Raw genomic sequence first — 23,076 nt, 5'->3', positions numbered from 1 at the left:
CAGCATCTTTCATTTTGAAATTCATTTTGGTTTTGTGACTCCCGCCTAACACTTTACACACTTACACACACCTTGCACCCAGTACTGCCGCAGATTGTGCCCTTTGCGTACGAGGATGTCATCAATACGGGCGACTCCATTGACCTGTTTTGTCAAATTCAAAAGGGCGATCGTCCTCTACGTGTGCACTGGAGCTTCGAGCGCAGCGCCAGCGCCAGCTACGATCTGCTGCAGCCACAGATGCGCACGAATCGCATTAGCAGCAAGACGAGCATGCTGTCCATACCAAGCGCCAGTCCAGCCCACACGGGCACCTACACCTGCATCGCCAGCAATGCGGCGGGCACGACCAGCTACGGCGTCAATCTGACTGTTAATGGTATTCAAAGTGTTTTAGCTACGCGGGGTTATGGTTACGTTTAATGAGCTAACTCCGTTGCATTAGAGTTTCATGCGATACTAATCCAGCTAACGCGTTCTGACAATGTTCACCCTACCTATACATATATATATATATCTGTACTTATCAATCTGACTATCTACAACTATGCTATACTCTTGCAACTTGCCCTTGTTAAGTCTCACCCAAGATCGCGCCCTTTGACTTTGGCGAGGAGCCATTGAATTATGGGGAGCCTGCCTCGGTGCAGTGCACCATTCTAGGCGGAGATCTGCCCATGAATGTCACGTGGCTGCTCAACAATGCCACCATTGATAGCTACCATGACATCTCCTTTTCGCGCATTGGCAAACGCATCAATGTGCTGTCCATCGAATCTGTGGCCGCTCACCATGCCGGACTCTACTCATGCCATGCCCAGAACAAGGCGGGCTTGACCGCCCACTCGGCGCGCTTGATTGTGAACGGTTTGTCGACTGACGAAATATGCGAAAATTGATTTTTTTTATTTCTTATTTATTTTGTACTTTTCTGATTTGTTTTTATATTTTTGTCACGCCCATTCATGCCCAGTGCCGCCCAAGATAACGCCCTTCTCCTTCGGCACGGATGCCATGAATTTTGGCGAGCCTGTCTCGGTGCATTGCACCATATCGGGCGGTGATCTGCCCGTTTCGGTCATCTGGACACTGAATCGCCATCCGCTGTTGCCCGATCTGGAGATATTCACTGAGAAACGTGGCCGCATCAACAATCTCATGATCGATGCCATCGAGGCGAAGCACGCGGGCAATTACACGTGCATTGCCAGCAATTCAGCAGGTCGCGCTGAGCACTCAGCTGAGCTGATTGTCAACGGTGCGTGGCCACACAAAGTGTACATAGAGAGCTAGTTATACCCTCAGTTATACCCTTTCAAGAGTCTAAGCAAGGGTATATGCACTTCGGTACACCGAGGAACCCAATTGTAGTTGTTGCTATTGTCGTTATTTGGCGTGTGCTTCTTCATCAATATATATGCTATATACAGTGTGCTGTGTGCTGTTGAAATTAGTGTTTTGAGCTGACAAAATGTTGACCTTTGTTGCACTTCTATCTAGCTGTGCCTCGCATTAATCCCTTCTCCTTTGGTGACGAGTCCATGAGCTATGGCGAATTTGTCAATGTGCAGTGCACCATATCGGGCGGTGATTTGCCCGTTAACATTACCTGGACGTTAAATGATAAGCCCTTCGAGGACTATCTAGAGATATTGACCACCAAGCGTGGCAAGCGCATCAACGAGCTGACCATCGAGGCAGTCTCGGCCAAGCATGCGGGCAACTACTCCTGCATAGCCGAGAATCGAGCGGGTCGTGTCAATCACACAGCCGAGCTGAAAGTGAACGGTTAATACAACTTATTTACACTTTGAATAATATTTATTTGCTATTGTTTTACTTTTGAACCAAATCCTGTGCATCAATCCCAAGTTTCACCCAAAATTGCACCATTTGACTTTGGCGAGGATCCCTCAAACTTTGGTGAATCGGCGAGCGTTCAATGTTTGGTGACCTCGGGCGATTTCCCTGTTAGTTTTGCTTGGCTGTTCAATGGACGCGAGATCAACGAGAATGTCTACGATGTGTCGATGGTGAAGCTGGGCAAGAAGATCAGCGCCCTGTCCATAGACTTTGTGCGCGATCATCATGCGGGCAACTACACGTGCGTGGCCGTCAACAGGGCCACCTCGGTGAACTACACCGCCGAGCTGGTGGTGAATGGTACACGAAGACCTGGCAAAACTACAATTTCATTTGCTTTCTGTTTGGTTTTCTTTTCTCTTATGATTTTTCGCCCCTTGCCACATCCCGCCATATCAAGTCCCTCCCAAAATTGCACCCTTTGACTTTGGCGATCACGCGATCAACTTTGAGGAATCGGTTTCGGTCAATTGCCTTATCTACTTGGGCGATCTGCCCATGGATATTACTTGGCTGTTCAATGGCGCGAACATACAGGCCTACACAGGCGTCTCCATAGTTAAGGGCGGCAAGAAGGCGAGCATCTTGACCATCGACTCGGTGCATGGGAGTCATGCGGGCAACTATACGTGCAAAGCGCGAAACGATGCGAACTCTGCGGAATACACAGCGGAGTTGATTGTGAATGGTACTACTTATGGGCTATATGTGCATGATCTGTGATTTTTTCTCCAGTTTTCCTTTTGATTTTCATCTCCTTACACACACGATTTCCTTCACAGCTCCGCCCAAAATAGCGCCCTTTGATTTTGGCGGAGCACCGGCCAACTTTGAGGATTCTGTCTCTGTCAATTGCCTGGTGACCTCAGGCGATTTGCCAATTGAAATCGAGTGGTTGTTCGAGGGATCGCCGGTCAACTACGCCGCTGGCATTGCGGTGCTCAAGGGAGGCAAACGCACAAGCCTCTTGACAATCGACTCGGTTCATGCTGGACACGCTGGCAACTACAGCTGCAAGGCTAAGAACAAGGCTGCCAGCAGCGAGTTCTCGGCGGCGCTCATAGTCAATGGTTGGCCAGAGCAAGACGTCTTTATCTAAATTAGTTGTAGAATTTATTATTTTCGTTATTATATGTCTGTTGAGAGTCCTTTCCCTTTTCGTTTTGCTGCTCCCAAGTTCCACCCAAAATAACGCCGTTTAGCTTTGGCGAAGAGCCGGCAAACGTTGAGGATTCTGTTTCGGTGACCTGTCTGATCTCAACTGGCGATTTGCCCATCGACATCGAATGGTTGTTCAATCACTACGGCATCAGCTCGTACTCTGGCATTATGGTCATGAAGGGCGGCAAGCGCAACAGCGTTCTGAGCATTGACAATGTCCACGCCAGTCACGTGGGCAATTACACGTGTCGTGCCCGGAACCAGGCGGCAGCCGTCAACCATACGACCGAGCTGATTGTGAATGGTATCTAGTAGCCGAAAGCCATGAGAATGATTTAACTTAGTTATATTACGATTCTGTTGCCATTATCATTTAAGTTTTTTCAATTTACAAGTGCAACTCCTGAATTTTTGTTTTCTCAAGCACCGCCTAAGATCACGCCCTTCACCTTTGGGGAAGAGCCTACAAATGTTGAGGATTCTGTGTCTGTCACTTGCCTCATCTCCAGCGGTGACTTGCCCATCGACATCGAATGGTTCTTCAACGACTATGGCATCAGCTCCTACTCGGGCATTAACGTTGTGAAAGGTGGCAAGCGCAACAGCATGCTGAGCATTGACAACGTTCAGGCTCGGCACGCCGGCAAATATAGCTGCAAGGCGAAAAACCATGCGGCAGCTGTGAATTATACTACGGAATTGACTGTGAACGGTAGCGACAGCAGGCTTCGAGTATTAGTTAGAAATCATTTTAGATGTTAGATATTTTGATTTTGTTGGATTTATTTAAACTCCTCCACTCCCAACTCTTTGCTCAAAGTACCGCCCAAGATAACGCCCTTTGACTTTGGAGAGGAGCCCACCAACGTCGAGGACTCAGTTTCCGTCACGTGTCTTATATCCAGTGGCGATCTGCCCATCGATATTGAGTGGCTATTCAACGACTATGGCATCAGCTCCTACTCGGGCATCACTGTAGTCAAGGGCGGCAAGCGCAGCAGTGTCCTGGGCATCGACAACGTGCAGGCGCGTCATGCCGGCAAATACAGTTGCCGGGCCAAGAATCATGCAGCTGCTGTTAACTTTACATCTGAGCTCGTAGTGAATGGTATTCAATGGCTTGATATAGACTTGGTTTTTGGTTATTTTAAGTTGATTTCGTTTATGATTTATAACTCTACATCTACACATTGTCACTCTTTAAAGTCCCTCCCAAAATCACGACCTTTGACTTTGGAGATGAGCCCACGAATGTCGAAGATTCCGTATCGGTCACTTGTCTTACCTCTAGCGGCGATCTGCCCATCGATATTGAGTGGCTCTTCAATGACTACGGCATCAGCTCGTACTCGGGCATTACAGTCATGAAAGGTGGCAAGCGAACGAGCATGTTGACCATAGATAATGTAAGTGCTCGTCACGCGGGCAAATACACTTGCCTGGCCAGGAATCATGCGGCTGCTGTCAACCACACGACTGAGTTGATAGTGAATGGTATATGAAAAGTTTGGCTGATATCAAGTTTTAATTAAATATTATTTTTAACTTCATTTCCCATTACCCAGCACTAAATTCTAACTATGAAAGACTTGAACATATCGAATATTCCTTTAGCTCCTCCCAAACTAGCAGCCTTTGATTTCGGCGAAGTCCCAGCTAACTTTGAGGATTCCGTTTCTGTAAATTGTTTGGTACAATCTGGTGATCTGCCCATCGATATCGAATGGCTCTTTAACGGCCAGCCCATTAACTTTGCCTCGGGCATTGCTGTTCTTCGAGGGGGCAAGCGAACCAGCGTCTTGACCATAGACTCCGTGCACGCAGGTCACGCCGGCAACTACAGCTGCAAGGCAAAGAACAAAGCAGCCAGCAGTGAATTTTCGGCTGCTTTAATTGTGAATGGTTGTTAAAGAAGCTACTGCCAGAGCGGGCATATTTTTTGTGCTTTTGCTTTCGTTTTTGCTTTAATGTTATCCTTTCTCATTCCTACACAAGTTCCACCCAAAATTATGCCCTTTGACTTTGGCGACGAGCCAGCGAATGTCGAGGATTCGGTATCCATAATGTGTCAGATATCAATTGGAGACTCGCCCATCGACATTGAGTGGCTGTTCAATGACTACGGCATCAGCTCCTACTCGGGCATAAGTGTCATAAAGGGCGGCAAGCGGAACAGCATGCTAACAATTGACAGTGTTCAGGCGCGCCATGCTGGCAGATACAGCTGTCGAGCTAAGAATCATGCAGCTGCCGTTAACTATACGACCGAGCTTATTGTGAATGGTATTTGCACCATGAGTAGTCGTAGTCTATCTAGAATTATTTTATATAGCTATCATTTTGTTCCTTCAATTCTTTAGTTTGTAACTCCCGCCCCATAAAGCGAAAGGCCTTAACTCTTATCTAGTTCTAGTGTATATTGTAGTAATCTGTATTTGACTTCTTTAATAGTTGCACCAAAAATAGCGCATTTTGATTTCGGCGAAGCGCCCGTCAATTTCGAGGATTCCGTTTCGGTGAATTGTCTGGTTAGCTCGGGTGATCTGCCGCTCGACATCGAGTGGCACTTCAATGATTATCCCATCAATCACTATTCGGGTATTTCGACATCCAAAATGGGCAAGCGTCTGAGCGTGCTGATGATCGATGCGGTCAATGCACGTCACGTCGGCAACTACACGTGCAAGGCTAGAAATCTGTGGGCCTCCTCGGTCTATACGGCCCAGCTCTTTGTCAATGGTACAGCGAGATTTGTACAGCACATGAATGTCAATTTTATTTTATTGGTATTTCTTTTATAATTTACACCAATGCAATTGTAAATCACACAAAACAACACAGAATATGCATGTTTGCTTTTGGCTTGGTAAATTTCTCGCTTCAATCAAATGACTTAGGCAGCGAACTTGGGGGTACAACGAACTCTTGACCAGATTTTATATTCCACTGCATTACCTTGATCCTATTTAAAAGTGCCGCCGCATATAACGCCCTTCGAGTTTGGAAATGAGCCAGCGAACTTCGGCGACTCGGTGACCGTGCAGTGCACCATCTCCAAAGGGGATCTGCCCGTGGATATCTACTGGCTGTTTAATGACTATGCCATCAACGAGTACCACGGCGTGACCAGTTCGAAAATAGGCAAAAAAGTCAACGTCTTGACCATCGACTCGGTGAATGGCAACAATGCTGGCAACTACACATGCCGGGCTCGCAACAGTGCCCAGACCGTGGAGTATACCGCTGCGCTGATAGTGAACGGTTGGGCAGCTCCTAAGCAACTGAATCTCAATTTGTTGTAGTTTTGTTTAGTTTCTGTAGTTGGTCTTAATTTGTATATTCTGTTATCTGTTTCTTATGCTTTCTGTTATACGCATACCACCAAAAGTACTACCCCAAATAACGCCCTTTGCCACGAGTGCTCAGCCCACGCATCTGGGCCAGTATATAACCTATCAGTGCACCCTAACCGAAGGCGATTTGCCCCTGAACATACGCTGGACATTTAACAAGCAGCCGCTCTTCAATGACGATGATCAGGACATACTCATTGCCAAAATGGGCAGGCGCAGCAGCGTCTTGACCATCGAGAGTGTGTCGGCCAAGCATGCCGGGAACTACAGTTGCCATGGCGAAAATGCCGCCGGCAAGGTCTCCTACAGCACCCAGCTGAAGGTCATAGGTGCAGCGACGACATTTCATATTCATGCACATATTTTTGGTTGCTTCAAGAAGATTTTTGCAAACCGTTTTCATTTATGTTTCTGCACTGTTTTATTTCGATTCTTTCCCATTCATAAATTTAGTTCTGCCTCGCATCACACCCTTTGCATTTGAAGAGGGCCCCGCTCAGGTGGGCCAGTACCTAACGCTGCACTGCTCTGTGCCGCTGGGCGATCTGCCCATGCAGATCGAGTGGACGCTGAACGGCCAATCGATCGGCGAGAGGCTGGGCATCAGCACCCTAGCCGTGGGCAGCCGCAGCAGCGTCCTGACCATTGATTCCGTTGAGGCGCCACACGCTGGCAATTTCACATGCCAAGCCAAGAACTTGGCTGGCCAGCAGCGCTTCACCACGCTGCTCAACGTCTACGGTTAGATGCATCTAAGAAAACATACACAAGATTAGTTATATGAGCCACTAATCCGTCCCTTTGTAGTTTGTTGATACTAATCAAATGCGTCTGCGCTCTTCAGGCTGCATGTCTATGTCTTTGTCTCTCTTTCTGTCTCCCTTGCTCTATATCTCTGTCTCACAGACGTGGCTAGTCGCACCGCAAAGGCTTGCATGCACAAATTAACAAAAGAAACTACATACGTAACGTTGCAGCACCTTCTCGAGCTTCATTTGAGAATTCATTCGATGCTGTGCACACTTCGTGTTAGGTCATTCAGATTTGTCTGATTTGTCTGCTGCTTTAGGTTTTCCAGTCTCATCAAAATTTTTAGTTTATTTTATTTTTATTTTCCTATTTTTTTTTTTTTTGCTTCTAAGTGCCACCAAAACTGTCGCCACTTCCGCTCAATTCGCCGCTTTATGTGGGCGACTACTATCAACTGTCCTGTGCCGTGCTGCACGGAGATGCGCCCTTCAATATTACCTGGTACTACAATGGGCGTCCGGCCGGGGAGCTGCCGGGCGTCAGCATTTTAATGCACAGCCGGCGCAGCAGCTCGCTGAGTGTTGAGAGCGTGCAGGGCATCCATACGGGCACCTACACGTGCATGGGCGCCAATGGGGCCGGCTACACGACCGTCGAGTCGACTCTCAGTGTCAAGGGTTTGTTTACTGTGTACAGCATTATGTCTTGGCCTGGTAGTTGTAGCTCCAGCAGCAACTGTACATTTTGCCCACTCTCAATCTCTCTGACTTTCTCTCACTCTCTCTGTCTCTCTCACCTGTGTGTCTCTCTGTGTGTGTTTGCCCTGGTGTCGGTTTGCATAAGCACAAATTTGTAAAATAACACTTATTCATGCACGGCTTTTGTGTGTCGCCCCCCTCAACTTCAACCGCTTAGAGCTGCCTCAAATCGAACAGTTCCATTTCAATGCCAACGGCGTCAACGGCGGCCAAGCGGTGCGTGTCATGTGCATGGTCATCTCCGGAGATCTGCCCATTGACATCTTCTGGCTGAAAGACGGACAGCCGCTTCTACGTTCCATTTACCACAAGATCGATGAGTACACGCTCATCCTATCACTGCGCCAAACCGCCATCAGCGACTCGGGCAACTATACGTGCGTGGCCAGCAATGCGGCGGGCCTAGCCAGCCGCTGGTCTCTACTGAAAGTCAAGGGTATTCAAACCAGCTCCGATTAGCCCTTTAATGTATCATTTGTAAATAGTTTTTTTTTTTTTAAGTATATTTTGTGCCCGAAAAAATTAACTGAAATCAAAAGACTTAGGCAACGAACTTGACGATAGATATTAAAGTTTCTAGTTTTTAGGCAGTTGAATTTCTTATTTATTTTGAGCTTACATAAAATGTTAATTGTTGAATTGTCAACATTGAAAATTGCCTAAACTTGATTGCCTTTCCAACTGGCACTGCTCCACTCGTAACGCAATCTTCAGAGCCTCCACTGCTGGCCGCTCTGTCGCTTTCCACGTCCGTTTGCGATGTCAACGACTATGTGCAGCTGACGTGCATTGCCATTAGAGGTGCCACGCCCATTCGGTTCGAGTGGCAGCTCAATGGGCGGGCATTGCACGACGACGACGATGGCGATGCGGACGTCACACAGGCATCGGTGGGCGAGCACTCGAGTCTGCTGTTGATCAACAAGGCGCAGGCTAGCCATGCAGGCAACTACAGCTGTTCGGCCAGCAATCATGTGGGCGTGGCGCAGAGACTGGCCATGCTGACTGTCAATGGTAAATTGGAATGATATAGTCGCAAGCTGAAAACGATTTTGCCTTTCTCAATTTTCTCATCAGCTAAACAAGATTTTTCTCCAGATAGGCCAAAAACTATGCAACGAATCGATTGAGGTCTATCGACAAAGTTTTCCAATCCAATTAGCCACTGTATATAAGAACTTTTACTGAACACTCCTTATAAATATATAAGTAAAGAAACCCCTTTTTCTTGGTTTAAGTCAAAGATGCAACGTTAGCTCCGACCTAATCTTATCGCACCCGAATCGATTCTTATCCAAACAGCTCAGATTCGCAAAACATTATAACCAACAGCACACACACACTCGCACACATATACAAACAAACATATACGCACATACGTATACGCACTCAATTAATAGATACTTTTGAAAGGACTCACAGCTTGATACTTGCCTGAGCTTTCTGTACGATACACGAACACAAAATATGTTTTGATTTCGATTTTCGATTGAGTTTTGTAAATTACAATTTGAAACAGGCTCATGCTCCAACACCGAATAAACTGCAAACAACAATAACTACAATAGAAACTAATCGCATATTAACCGCTTCTAATTGTCTACCTAATCTCATAATATCATATGTGCCCACTGTGATGCCAGAATCTGTTCGCTTCCATAACAGCTAAAAAGAAACAGCGAAACACAAGACCCTGCTACGTCCCCACCGAAAATCATCCAGCCTCAACCCTCTATATCCCCAACATTTATTACTTTCATTTCTATTAAAACATATCATTTACTTAGTCCGTAAGGCACAAAGCGAAGTCAATGCGAATTGAGGAAAAAACTTCAATGAAAATATACAAAAAATCTGACTTCGCTTTGCACAAATTGCATGTTTTTTAACTTTCTGTTAATTACTAATTATTTCGTTAAAATTCCCCTTTTGGTTGTCCCTTAATATTTTTGTTAATTAATTGTGCTAATATCTTTGGTTGTAGTTTGGCTTTTTAGTTACAGTAAACTTAAGTCAAAGGTGGAAACATTTTGCTACAAAATTATTAAATTTAAATAAATGAAAGCTTAAAATGATCTCTAATTACTTGTGAATATTATACAAATGTTTCCACTGAGTTGAAATTGAAATGTTCAAAAAATATATTTAAAATATTCAAAGCATTTCGATTTCAACAAAGTCCGTCCATCCGCTTAAACTTACTACTTGCCGCATGCTAACTGTTTCTTAATAAGAAACCCTAAACAAATTTACTAATATATTATTATTTCTACAACAACAACAACAACAACAGTGCCACCCAGATGGATACTCGAGCCAACAGACAAAGCCTTTGCCCAGGGCTCCGATGCCAAGGTTGAATGCAAAGCCGACGGTTTCCCCAAGCCCCAGGTTACATGGAAGAAGGCAGTTGGTAAGCTGCGCACTAAATAGCGTAAAGCTCATTTATAATAATCTAATTATAACATGCATCAGGCGACACACCCGGCGAGTACAAGGATCTCAAGAAGAGCGACAACATTCGCGTAGAGGAAGGCACTTTGCACATTGACAACATTCAGAAGACCAACGAGGGCTACTATCTGTGCGAGGCCATCAATGGCATTGGTTCGGGCCTTTCGGCTGTTATTATGGTCAGTGTTCAGGCGCCACCAGAGTTCACAGAGAAGCTGCGCAATCAGACCGCGCGTCGCGGCGAACCAGCTGTGCTGCAGTGCGAGGCGAAGGGCGAGAAGCCCATTGGCATTTTGTGGAACATGAACAACATGCGCCTGGACCCCAAGAACGACAATCGCTACACCATTCGCGAGGAAATACTCTCTGCTGGCGTTATGTCTAGTCTCTCCATCAAACGCACCGAACGCTCTGACTCGGCTCTATTCACTTGCGTGGCCACCAATGCCTTCGGCTCGGACGATGCTAGCATAAATATGATTGTGCAGGAGGTGCCTGAAATGCCATACGCTTTGAAGGTGCTGGATAAGTCTGGTCGCTCCGTTCAGCTGAGTTGGGCACAACCCTACGACGGCAACTCTCCACTGAATCGCTATATCATTGAGTTCAAGCGCTCGCGTGCCTCCTGGGATGAGATCGATCGCGTCATGGTGCCCGGCCATACCACCGAAGCACAAGTACAGAAACTGAGTCCTGCCACCACCTACAATATTCGCATCGTGGCCGAGAATGAAATCGGCTCCTCGCAATCGTCGGAGGCTGTCACCATCATCACCGCCGAGGAGGCACCCTCGGGCAAGCCACAGAACATCAAAGTCGATCCCGTGAATCAGACAACGCTGCGCGTCATGTGGAAGCCACCAGCACGCTCCGACTGGAACGGCGAGATACTGGGCTACTATGTCGGCTACAAGCTATCCAACACCAACTCGTCCTACATCTTTGAGACCATCAATTTCATCACCGAGGAGGGCAAAGAACACAATTTGGAACTGAACAATCTGCGCGTCTACACTCAGTACTCGGTGGTGATTCAGGCCTTCAATAAGATCGGCGCTGGTCCATTGAGCGATGAGGAGAAACAATTCACTGCCGAAGGCACGCCCAGCCAGCCACCCAGCGACACTGCCTGCACGACTCTGACCTCGCAAACCATTCGCGTCAGCTGGGTGAGCCCGCCACTCGAGTCGGCCAATGGCGTCATTAAGACCTACAAAGTTGTCTATGCGCCCAGCGACGAGTGGTATGGTAAGTATAGGTTTGCTGCCTTTTGACTAAGCAATCCCTAACAACGAACGCCTATTGCAGATGAGACCAAACGCCACTACAAGAAGACTGCCTCCTCCGACACCGTGCTCCATGGCCTGAAGAAATACACCAACTATACCATGCAAGTTTTGGCCACCACAGCTGGAGGCGATGGTGTTCGCAGCGTGCCCATTCACTGCCAGACCGAACCTGATGGTAAGCCACATTCCAAAGCTCTATCAAAGCTCAGCTCTCATGCCCACCTTCTTTTCGTTATGCAGTTCCTGAAGCACCCACCGATGTGAAGGCTCTGGTTATGGGCAATGCCGCCATTTTGGTGTCCTGGCGCCCACCAGCACAGCCCAATGGCATTATCATCCAATACACTGTCTACTCGAAGGCTGAAGGCGCCGAGACCGAAACGAAGACCCAAAAGGTGCCACACTATCAAATGAGCTTCGAGGCCAGCGAACTGGAGAAGAACAAGCCGTACGAATTCTGGGTCACTGCCAGCACCACCATTGGCGAGGGCCAGCAATCCAAGAGCATTGTGGCCATGCCCAGCGACCAGGTGCCCGCCAAAATCGCATCATTCGACGACACTTTCACTGCCACCTACAAGGAAGACGCTAAGATGCCTTGCCAAGCCGTTGGAGCACCGCAGCCCGAGATTACCTGGAAGATTAAGGGTGTCGACTTCAGTGCCAACGAGCGCATGCGTCTGCTGCCCGATGGCTCATTGTTGATCAAGTCCGTGAACCGTCAGGATGCCGGCGACTATTCGTGCCATGCCGAAAACTCTATTGCCAAGGACTCAATTACCCATAAGCTGATCGTCCTGGCACCACCTCAGTCACCACATGTTACGCTCTCGGCCACCACCACCGATGCACTGACCGTTCGATTGAAGCCTCATGAGGGAGACACTGCACCACTGCACGGCTACACCTTGCACTACAAGCCAGGTTTGCGGAGAGATGATAAAGCTACCAGATCTCAATTTTTTCACTGCTTTTCATATTCACAGAGTTCGGCGAGTGGGAGACAGCTGAGGTCTCCGTGGAATCACAGAAACACAACATTGAGAATCTGCTTTGCGGCTCACGCTATCAGGTCTATGCCACTGGCTTTAATAAGTGAGTTATAATAAGAGTTAACTGAGCATAGCTAACGCATTCGCTTTCGTCTCTTTAGTATTGGCGCCGGCGAAGCTTCCGACATTTTGAACACGCGCACCAAGGGCCAGAAGCCCAAGCTGCCAGAGAAACCACGATTCATTGAAGTCTCATCCAACTCGGTTTCACTGCACTTCAAGGCCTGGAAGGATGGAGGTTGCCCCATGTCTCACTTTGTTGTAGAGAGCAAGAAACGGTATCTGCTTGAGTAGAGCTAAGATTCGCTTCCACAGCCAGCTAACCTCGAGTTCTTTCTCTTTAGTGATCAACTTGAATGGAATCAAATCTCGAATAATGTTAAGCCTGACAATAACTACGTTGTGCTCGATCTGGAGCCCGCCACCTGGTACAATCTACGCATCACTGCCCACAACTCGGCTGGCTTCACTGTCGCCGAATATGATTTCGCCACACTCACTGTGACCGGAGGTATTTATGATCTGTTTTCCGATTCGAATGTTTCACATTGCTTTTGTACATAGAAAACTACGTTGACAATGCTGTTGGACGTGCCGTACCGAACCCAACAGCATTGTCCATATACAAATAACAATCTAGGCATAAACACTTTCCCTGAGTTGTAAATGTTTTTTTTCTCCTTCACCAAAAACTGAAAATGAGCAAATTTCAATTTTCATTTCGTTTCTCTGCCAAGCAAATTGCACAGTAATTTTTTTGTTTCTTATTTTTATTAGCTAATATTATGATTTTTGAAAAAGCTTGTTCAACAAATCTAGAGCGTTTTATAAACCTTTAATTTTGTATTTGAAAATGCTAAAACTTTGATCGCAGCGGCATCAAAGACTATGTATAAAATGATGTTTTTATTGCGTAAATGCAATTTGTTTTTTACGTTTTTATACACAACTTACTCGTATACTCTATATGTACAAATCCCTACGAATAGCAACTGCAAAATGCTACAATCCTAACAGTACTGTTCTATAAGTAGCTTTAAACAAATATCACCAGTTCACCACGTCACGTTGCTTATGATTTATTGAGTTCTTAATATAATTTCCAACTACCGTAGCTCTAGAGACGGCCACAACTCTTGGTACCATTAGTTACTTTGACTCCTTAGTTCTTCACTCGATTATCATTTAAAATTATGCATATTTGTGAGTCCAGTCTGTGGAGATCAAGTATATACATATACGCAATAAAAATAGGCGTCAAGATGCATTGTTGCTGCACTGCCACTGTTAATCGATGTTGTAAACCCACCCAGTCGCTCCCCTCCGCTGCTCGTAGAACACGAAAGTGTCGCTTGAATCAAATTCCGAATTTGTAAATTGCTTCTAGCTAAACTCTTAAGTAATCAATTCTCTCTGCAGCCAAAGCAATATATATATGGAATCTCAAATATTCATGGTTGGCTCCGCCATGGGATCCCTCTACTATATTTCCAATCAGATTCTAATTGTACAAAGTTGTCCACAGCTGAACACATTTATTCGACTTTTGATTTGTCTTGTTTTATTTAAATATTTTTAAAGTACAATTTTCGTTGTAATTAGTTTAATTTTGACAATAGTAAAATGCTCTTTTCACCTGATTAAATCACAAAAAAAAAAGGAAAAACAAACTAAAACTCAACTTGAGAGTCGAGCAGAGCCAAAGCGCACACATTTCCGAAAGCACAACAACCAAAGATCCATCAATTCAACATTTTCAGTAAGTTCACATGAGAGCTGAGATCAAGTAATGAATGGAGAAGAAGTAGAAGCAGACTTCTTTATATACATGATATACATCTGTGCATTTATTTCTTTTTCGTTAACAATTCAGTTCTGTCATCAAGTTCCAGTTGAGTTGTTCCACCTAAGTTAGTTCGTGTTTTTGCAAGTTTTATTTGAAGTTTTCTCTATTCGCGAATATCGTTATCGTTATCGTTATCGTTATCGTTATCGTACTCTCCTATCATATTCTCGAAAGCTGTTACACTTGGAATGCTTTAAATTGAAATCGTTAGCGTTTCGAATACTCATAGCATTAACAACAATTTACTTAACTAGTATTAAGAGTTTACGGATAAAAAACAAATTGCATTTGAACGTATTAAAACGATATTGATTTTTTATTAAAAACAATTAAAATTTATACTAAAATAGTTACAAATAGTTTTCACATCAAAATAATACGCGCGCCCCTTTCGGCGCCTTGTAAAATAACAACTTAAGCAACAAATAAATAAATTATTAAATACATTTTTAAGTCATTTACATTCTCTTCTCAACACTCCTCTTTCGAACTCAACTCAAAGCAAAGTTACTAATTTGTATTTGTATTTGTCAATGTATTTGTATATGTGTGTAAAGTGCTCGACTAGTGTCTGGGTACAAAAGTCAATGTGACGCGAGGGAAGGCAAGGGAACAGAGAAAAGAGACAGGGACAGAGAGAGAGAGAGAGGAGAAGACTTTTCGCTCTCTCCTGATCTGTCGAGCCTTGCCTCTCTCTCTCAATCACTATCTTTTCTATATATATACATGCCTACACATATACATACACACATATATCTATACATATATATAAATGTCTCTCTCTCTCCCCCACCCCGACTTGGTCTACATGTGAAACACTTTGGTTGTTGTTGTTGTTGTTGCAGGCACAATCGCACCCTCGCGTGATTTACCCGAATTAACCGCCGAGGATACAATCCGCATTATTCTATCGAACCTAAATTTAGTAGTGCCGGTCGTGGCGGCTCTGCTCGTCATAATCATAGCGATAATTGTTATTTGTATACTGCGTAGCAAAGGCAATCACCACAAAGGTATCTATAAGTATATCAAACTAATTACAAAATTTCTTTTCTTTTTTTTCGGTTCCACTATCGCTCTCTCTATCTCTCCACATACCCCCAAACACTTTACATTTTCCATACTCTAAATGTGTAAATACATACCTACCTATGTCTATATGCATTTATCTATATATACAACAAACCAAAAATATCTCGGCTATGCAACTGCCTATGCCTGCTGTCTGTTGTTGTATCTGATAAACGAATTGCATGCGCGTTTATTGTTCGTCTATCAAATCCAAAATCCGAAAACCGAATTAAAGGCACAATTGCGCCGCTCGATGATGGCACGGGTCATGGCAATGTCCACGCCCGCATACCGCTGCCCGCCTGGATGCCCGAATGGCTGGATCTGAACTTTATGGTGCCACTGATAGCCACCGTCGTCGTGGTTGCCGTTGGCATCTGTGTGGTCTGCGTGGCGCTCTCGCGCCGACGAGCCGACGATCTGCGCGGCGGCCAAAAGGACGTTTACTGTAGGTTTGCCCCTCAGCTTGCAGTAGCCAAGGAGCACAAGACTTTTTTCCTTATACAAATATATCTTCTATATATATATATATTATTTTCGACAAATTTTATTTCTGTTTTATATAGTATTGTTCCCACATGTTGAATATTGTTGCGCATTTTATTTGATTTACATTTTTCATTTTACAATTAACGCGCACAGTTTCAACCTGAGAACGCATTAATCTTAGACCGTCACTCAGCAAAGAAACTGGTAAAAACTTTTCACTATTCTGGAATGCTCAATGTCTAATAATCTTATCAAATATATATAGCATGATATATAATCTACTCAAGCTATGCCGACTACAGCTCACACAAACTCAAAGAAACACTCACCCAAAAAATAAAAACAAAACAAAAATACCAAAAGTTTCACAAAAATATACCAACAATATACCAAAAAAAAGGAATAAAATATATAATATTAAATGTGTTTTCTGTGTGTATATATATATAGTAAATTCACATATCTATTATACTCATATCATATGATACTCATAGAACTATCATCAATTTTCCATCTCCATCAAAAAATCAAATTGGAAAATTATTAAAAAGTAATTTTTTTACAGTTGTATAAATAAATATGTTGCGATGTCTTTTAGATTTGATTGATTCGAGATTCTATTCTATACGCCTTATGAGTTGTTATCCAAGTAAAATAACCTATCACACGATATACACGCAACACATATTTAACCAATACTAATATCCAGTGTTGTAAATACGTTTTGCTTACGCCATAAGCAACTTTCGAACTCCTCCAATCACAACAGACACAATTTCCCAGCTCAACTTTCTATCAACATTATTTTGCACATTTATCTTTTGTTCAAATGAAACCAAAACTAAGATGCTTTTTGAAATCGCAAATGAATAGAATAATGCTAAAGTAAAGTAAAGTGACGTCAAGTCGAGTAAAGTAAAGTAAATTCGAACTCGAAATTGAAATCATCTCTCATTTCATGTCATTATATCATGAACTTTTATATCGCTAACAAGTTGGTATATTTTGAAATTAAAAATCCAATTAATAACAATAATAATTATATTGAAACACCTCACGTAATTCCGTTTTTGCAATTGTAAACTTTGAGCTACTAATTAGCACTTTAGCGTGTTGAGATGCCGCACCAAAAACAAAAAAAAACAAAATCGAAAAATAAATTATTTTCAAAGCCAAATATTGTGAGTGACGGAAGAAAGCTGATTGAAAATGAAAACAGAAAACAGAAGTAAAGTATGCGAGTTGATCTTTGAGCAGCATTAAAGAGGAAAAGCATCTTCAGTGTTTCACTATTGAGTTCGCGATATCATGTATTAATTCTAGACGATGTAGTTTACAATCAGACAATGGGACCCGGCGCCACTCTGGACAAGCGTCGCCCGGACTTGAGGGACGAGCTCGGCTACATTGCCCCACCGAACCGCAAGCTGCCACCGGTGCCCGGCTCCAACTACAACACCTGCGACCGGATTAAGCGAGGTACAGTCATAAGTAAGCATCTAAATTTCCAATGCAACATTTATTAATGCCAGGACTATGCCAGCGAAGCACCAAATCTCCCTGGGGCACTCACTGCGCATTGGCTGAGGCTTATTTTTGTCTTCCATTTACTTTGCTCTCGAAAAGAAAGTGAAAAAAAAAAACAAAAAAAAAGAGAAAGAATATTTCATATTTTGCGTTGCTTTTGCATTCACAAAGAAACAATTAAGACCCAAAGGTCGTTAGCCACGCCCATTACACACGCACTCACCCACACACACACACACAAACACATCGCAACGCTTTCTCAGAACGAAATTCTCAAATGTCGCTTCTTAAAGTCGCTTCTTATGATTTTGGAACCCATCCGATCTGAAACCAAGTCTCGTATTATTAAATGTTGTGCTGAATTTAGATTTTACGTTTTAAATTTCTTATTTCACATTTAATTTTAACTTTTTTACCCCAAACATAACTCCAAATCCTCTCCTTTTCGGTTGCCGTTGACTCGATTCTTTAACTTTTCTGTTGACTCATCGTTGATGTTGTATGAATATTGGAAATTGAATAAAATATGAATACACCAATACAAACACACACACACTTACAAACCTGACAATATACACGAACCGGTTCAGGCCGCGGCGGTGTACGCTCGAATCACTCCACTTGGGACCCGCGCCGCAACCCGAACCTATACGAGGAGCTGAAAGCCCCGCCAGTACCCATGCACGGCATTGGCAATCACTATGGCCACGCCCATGGTACGCCCGAGTGCCACTATAGACATCCAGGTAGGAGGCCCCCTCCCTCCCCCTTTTGAGTTTGTAAGCCTTCTGATTTCAGTATGCAACTCCCACTACTACTAACACCTAACCCCAGGCCCCGTTAACTTCTTAATTGAGATTTATTTACGTTTAAGTCCACTAACCCTGCGAATAGTCTAACCCCGGTCGCATCGCGCTGACTCTCAGGTACTGCATAGTAAGTAAAGCAATTCGGGCCAGGCCAATCTCTCTGCCTCGTACTAAAACACTAAAACAAACAAACCAAGACACCCACAAAGCATCGCCCATGATTGAGCAGCTGTTGCTAATCGAACTCTCCTCTCGCCTAAGGCATGGAAGATGAAATCTGCCCTTATGCTACATTCCATCTGCTCGGCTTCCGCGAGGAAATGGATCCCACCAAGGCCATGAACTTCCAGACCTTCCCGCACCAGAATGGACACACTCCCGTACCCGGACATGCCGGCACCATGCTGCCCCCTGGCCATCCTGGACACGTACACTCCCGTTCCGGCTCTCAGTCCATGCCACGTGCCAATCGCTATCAGCGCAAGAACAGCCAAGGTGGACAGTCCTCGATCTATACTCCTGCACCCGAATACGATGATCCCGCTAACTGTGCCGAAGAAGATCAATATGTAAGATTATCTTATAAGCGTATTCCACAGATTACCTAACTGATTTCTTTTCTATCTGTTTCTCCAATCAATCAATCTCTCTGCTTCTCTTTCTCTCTCTTTTCCTGCTTTCTCTATATATCTATCGTTCCTTTACCTCCCTCTCATATCTTTTCTCTTTCTCACCCACTACTCTATCTTATCTTTCCTCTCGTTCTCATTACTCATCTGGCATCTCTCCTCTCACTACTCTTCCATCTCTCTCACTTTATCACTATCCTCTCCTTTTACTTATCTCCACTTTCTAACATGTCTTTACTTCCTTTTTCTTTCTCTCCCTATATCTATCTATCGCAATCTCTCACTATTTTCTTTCGATCTGTTCCTCTATTTTCTGTGACTTCTCCTCTTCTCATTATCTTTCTTCTTCCTCTTATGCTCCTCTCTCTCCCTTTCTCTCGCTCTCCACTTGAACTATCTCTGCTTCTCTCTTCTTGCTCTCTCTGTTTGACATCTCACAGCGTCGCTACACTCGCGTCAACTCTCAAGGCGGCAGCTTGTACTCTGGCCCCGGACCCGAATATGATGATCCCGCCAATTGCGCTCCTGAGGAGGATCAGTATGGCTCTCAGTATGGCGGTCCCTATGGACAGCCCTACGATCACTATGGATCTCGCGGCTCCATGGGCCGTCGCAGCATTGGTAAATACGCCAGAGAGAGAGAGGGTATTTGACTATTCGTTGATTCGTTGTATTCTTAACACGTCTTAGGCTCGGCACGCAATCCAGGCAACGGCTCACCTGAGCCACCACCACCACCACCACGTAATCACGACATGAGCAACTCCTCGTTCAACGACTCCAAGGAGAGCAATGAGATCTCAGAGGCCGAATGCGATCGCGATCATGGACCACGCGGCAACTATGGCGGTAAGTCTGAGTCCCCAGCCCCCCACATCTGATCCCCAATCGAATCGTAACCCCCAGCCTAAAACTCTATTGAAAGTGTATTCATTTTTAACACGAAAATTCGAAATGTTCTTAATTTCCCATTCTTTCAAAATTCGTTTTAACATTCGAATATTAATATCGATCAGAAGACGCCAATGATGGTGAGTGACGTGAACCTAAATCGCAAATCGCAGTTAACTTAAGTGTTTAGAGTGAATTTCAATTCAAGTTCAATCACAACTCACCTCATTCTTCGTCCTTATCGCTAGCGTAAGGCCCCTTCGATCTCACATCAGGAATGTGCTCATTCTTCATACTTCCTTCATTGTCATTCATGAACAGTTCCTTAAAGAGTTCGCAATAAATATTCATGCTGTGTTTTGCTAATATTTCAAAAGAATAAATATATATATATTTTTTAATATTTTTTTCTTTTCGTGTTAAAAATATTAATTTTGGTTTTGGTTGTTAAGTTTTAATCTGAATTGTTTTATGCACAATTAAATAACTTTCATTTCATTTCATAAGTCGCACCGACCACATTTGTTAAGGGGCTCCTTTCCAGCACCAATGTCAATGTTTTGTGTTTTGTACCTAATATCGGATCTAAGATTAATTTTAATTATGATTTGTCATAAATCTCTCATTTCATTCAATTTCATGTGTATAGAATTTCGCATGTGTCCGACTAGAAAACTCTTTTTTTTTATGGTTTTTAAGAACAGTAAGTTAGTCATATAAGCAGAAAAACTCTAGAAGAATATATGTTCTTCGATGTCAAAGGAATTTTCAATCATTTTTGCACGATCTTCTCACACTAGGTATAAGAAAAGTCTTATTTTAAATTTCATTTTGCGTTTTCTTTCTATTTTCTTTTACATTTTATGATATTTAAAACCAATTTACCATAAACAACTACTTTACGGTTGTTGGGGTTCTTAAATGATAATTTCTTATTATTAAACAAAAAACAAAAAATTATTATATAAAAACGAATAAACGAAAACAAACAGCTGTAAAAAGATCACCACAACCGAAAGATCAACGCACCACCGAAGAAATGCGTAAACTAATCGAGAGGTAAGAAAAGAGTATTGTATATAGCAACTATATTGAAACACATAACTATTATTGGTATAACCAATGCTCAGCTAAAATTGCACAGAACATTTGCCTCATTGAAGCCAATATCTAAATCCAACTTTGACTCTAACTAATTTCACTAGCGGAAATCATAATAATTACTAAATAGCTAATGGCCTAGAGCAGATTGAAATGATAAGAAATTGTTGTACTGTACTTTATGAACTCAAAGCCTTAGGTAGACTTATATAGTAGATGTCTGTGAACATTCTATAGAGTCTATTTCTTATATATTATATCATGGGAATATCGCTCCTTATAGCAATAAACTATTTTCTATATAGTATAATGGCAGGCAGAGCCCAGTTAGACAAGCTGTCTCTATAACTGCTTAGAGATATATAGCAAACGTATTTATAATGCTTGGTAGATTTATGTGTAAAGGTTGCCCAGCTAGTATTATATGAAGCCACAAAATTATGTAGATAGATTGCCTAGCTGAGATTGAATTGTCTAACTGGGTCTATGGCACGCTATGGAGTTATACATATAGGTTGCTTAGCTGAGAATCTATAAAGCTATGCAGTTGTATATAAATAGGTTGCCTTATTTGAAATACAGTAAATATTTGTAAATTTATATGTTGCCTAACAGATAGTAAATCGTCTATCTGGAAGCTATGTTGATAGTTTGCCTAATTGAGAGGAGGTCACACAGTGCCGCCAGTATGTTATCTTATATGTATAGCCACGTCTCTAATTAAGCACAACATACTTACTTCTACTGGTAACTATAATAAGATCTATGTGCTTAGAAACATAGAAAGTCTCTTCATTGACTCATTCATGTTGACATTTAACTTGCTTTATGAGCACCTCATATAGAACTTCGCAGCCTTTTCTGAGTAGCAAAAGTTTTCTAATCTGTTCTGAACCTTCTGAAAAGGATTACAAACTTAACTCTAAGCTCAGTTCCAAGCATAGACCTTCTATGCTGGTCTCATCAGAAAGCATAGCCTCAACCTGCCTTGCCGAGTTTATCCAATTAGCTTCCCTTTTCAATGGCTGAATATCTGTGCAATTTTTTAAGGTAACACGAAGAAGAACTCTTTGTACTGTAAGCAACTACTAACACTGATCATTTCTGTACTTTTTTTCATTAAACAAATAAATAATGATTTAATAACCCACTGACTCCGTAGTCGCAGGCAGTTGTAAGTTTCAAACTAAAAATCGAAGTTAAGTAATTCGCTTTTGCATGTTCTCTGGTCGCAGTTAATACTAAATGTGCAAGACGCATGCTTAAACCTAAACCCAAGTCCTTGTTTAATTGTATCGTTATTTATTGTCTTTTTGTATTATATTTGAGTTGTTTTTCCTTAATCTTTTTGTTGATTGACAGCAAATCACAGTTGAGTGTTTCCGAGTGTGCCACAAAAGCATTTATCATTTTGACAAACGAATTTCAATTACATAACTCCTTTATGTACACATATATATTAATCAACAGGCTTTAACTACTTAACACATATCTAAATACTTTATACTTGTGCCAGCTGCCACAAGCTGTCGCCACACAAAGCTCAGGCAATGCTTTTTGGTTGCAAGCCTACAAAACAGCTAAACAAAATAATATACTATATATACACTGTATACTATATATATTTATATATACCTTTGCTTTTATTGAAATTGTGTTTTTTATATAAAATAATTCACTCGCTACCCGCAGAAACGAAGCCGGCCCAAAACAACTCCAACTCCAACAAACAAATGGCGCAGGATTCACAGCCTACGATACTATGGCAGTGTAATTTGTAAGCTACTCTCAGTGGGCGTGGCATTTTAGCTTAGTGTTTCAAGTCAATGAAGTGCGTGGAAGTTGAATGACACAAACACACACACACACTTACACACATACAGGCACACACATGCACATGTGTGTGTGAGTGTGCCAAGTCTTATTTGAAGAAAACGAAAACATCACAGAAGTAAGCAAAGCGCATAAGGCGCATACATACAATATATACACATACACTTACACACACATATATATAAAATATTAACTATTTC

At 43.1% G+C, this 23,076-nt stretch overlaps 1 protein-coding gene across 15 annotated transcripts in view; it reads left to right on the top strand.

Annotated features, from left to right (window-relative positions):
• The window catches only part of LOC111601264 (Down syndrome cell adhesion molecule-like protein Dscam2), a 70,263-nt gene extending 47,187 nt beyond the window's left edge, over positions 1-23,076 (top strand). For 2 of the 15 annotated variants that reach the window (XM_030226072.1, XM_030226075.1), the window contains exons 4-21: positions 83-379; positions 10,179-10,298; positions 10,361-11,587; positions 11,648-11,803; positions 11,869-12,552; positions 12,615-12,723; positions 12,782-12,958; positions 13,025-13,191; positions 15,833-16,045; positions 17,410-17,565; positions 18,204-18,359; positions 18,684-18,991; positions 19,492-19,672; positions 19,742-19,900; positions 20,068-20,082; positions 20,935-21,001; positions 22,206-22,217; positions 22,736-23,076. In XM_030226072.1, the coding sequence (XP_030081932.1) occupies positions 83-379; positions 10,179-10,298; positions 10,361-11,587; positions 11,648-11,803; positions 11,869-12,552; positions 12,615-12,723; positions 12,782-12,958; positions 13,025-13,191; positions 15,833-16,045; positions 17,410-17,565; positions 18,204-18,359; positions 18,684-18,991; positions 19,492-19,672; positions 19,742-19,900; positions 20,068-20,082; positions 20,935-21,001; positions 22,206-22,217; positions 22,736-22,817 (4,286 nt within the window). In that variant the 3' untranslated portion in view covers positions 22,818-23,076. Of the gene's footprint in view, positions 1-82; positions 380-6,830; positions 7,119-7,519; positions 7,805-10,178; positions 10,299-10,360; positions 11,588-11,647; positions 11,804-11,868; positions 12,553-12,614; positions 12,724-12,781; positions 12,959-13,024; positions 13,192-15,371; positions 15,540-15,832; positions 16,046-17,409; positions 17,578-18,203; positions 18,360-18,683; positions 18,992-19,491; positions 19,673-19,741; positions 19,901-20,067; positions 20,083-20,934; positions 21,002-22,205; positions 22,218-22,735 lie in introns of all 15 variants that reach the window. The other 13 variants (XM_030226087.1, XM_030226079.1, XM_030226077.1 and 10 more) reach the window with 12 other exon arrangements.

The sequence above is a fragment of the Drosophila hydei genome, unplaced genomic scaffold, assembly GCF_003285905.1.
Source record: "Drosophila hydei strain 15085-1641.00,03,60 unplaced genomic scaffold, DhydRS2 tig00000060-arrow-pilon, whole genome shotgun sequence".
Classification (NCBI taxonomy): domain Eukaryota; kingdom Metazoa; phylum Arthropoda; class Insecta; order Diptera; family Drosophilidae; genus Drosophila; species Drosophila hydei.
The sequence above is the reverse complement of the archived record's forward strand: the minus strand, read 5'-3'. Positions and strand labels throughout refer to the sequence as shown.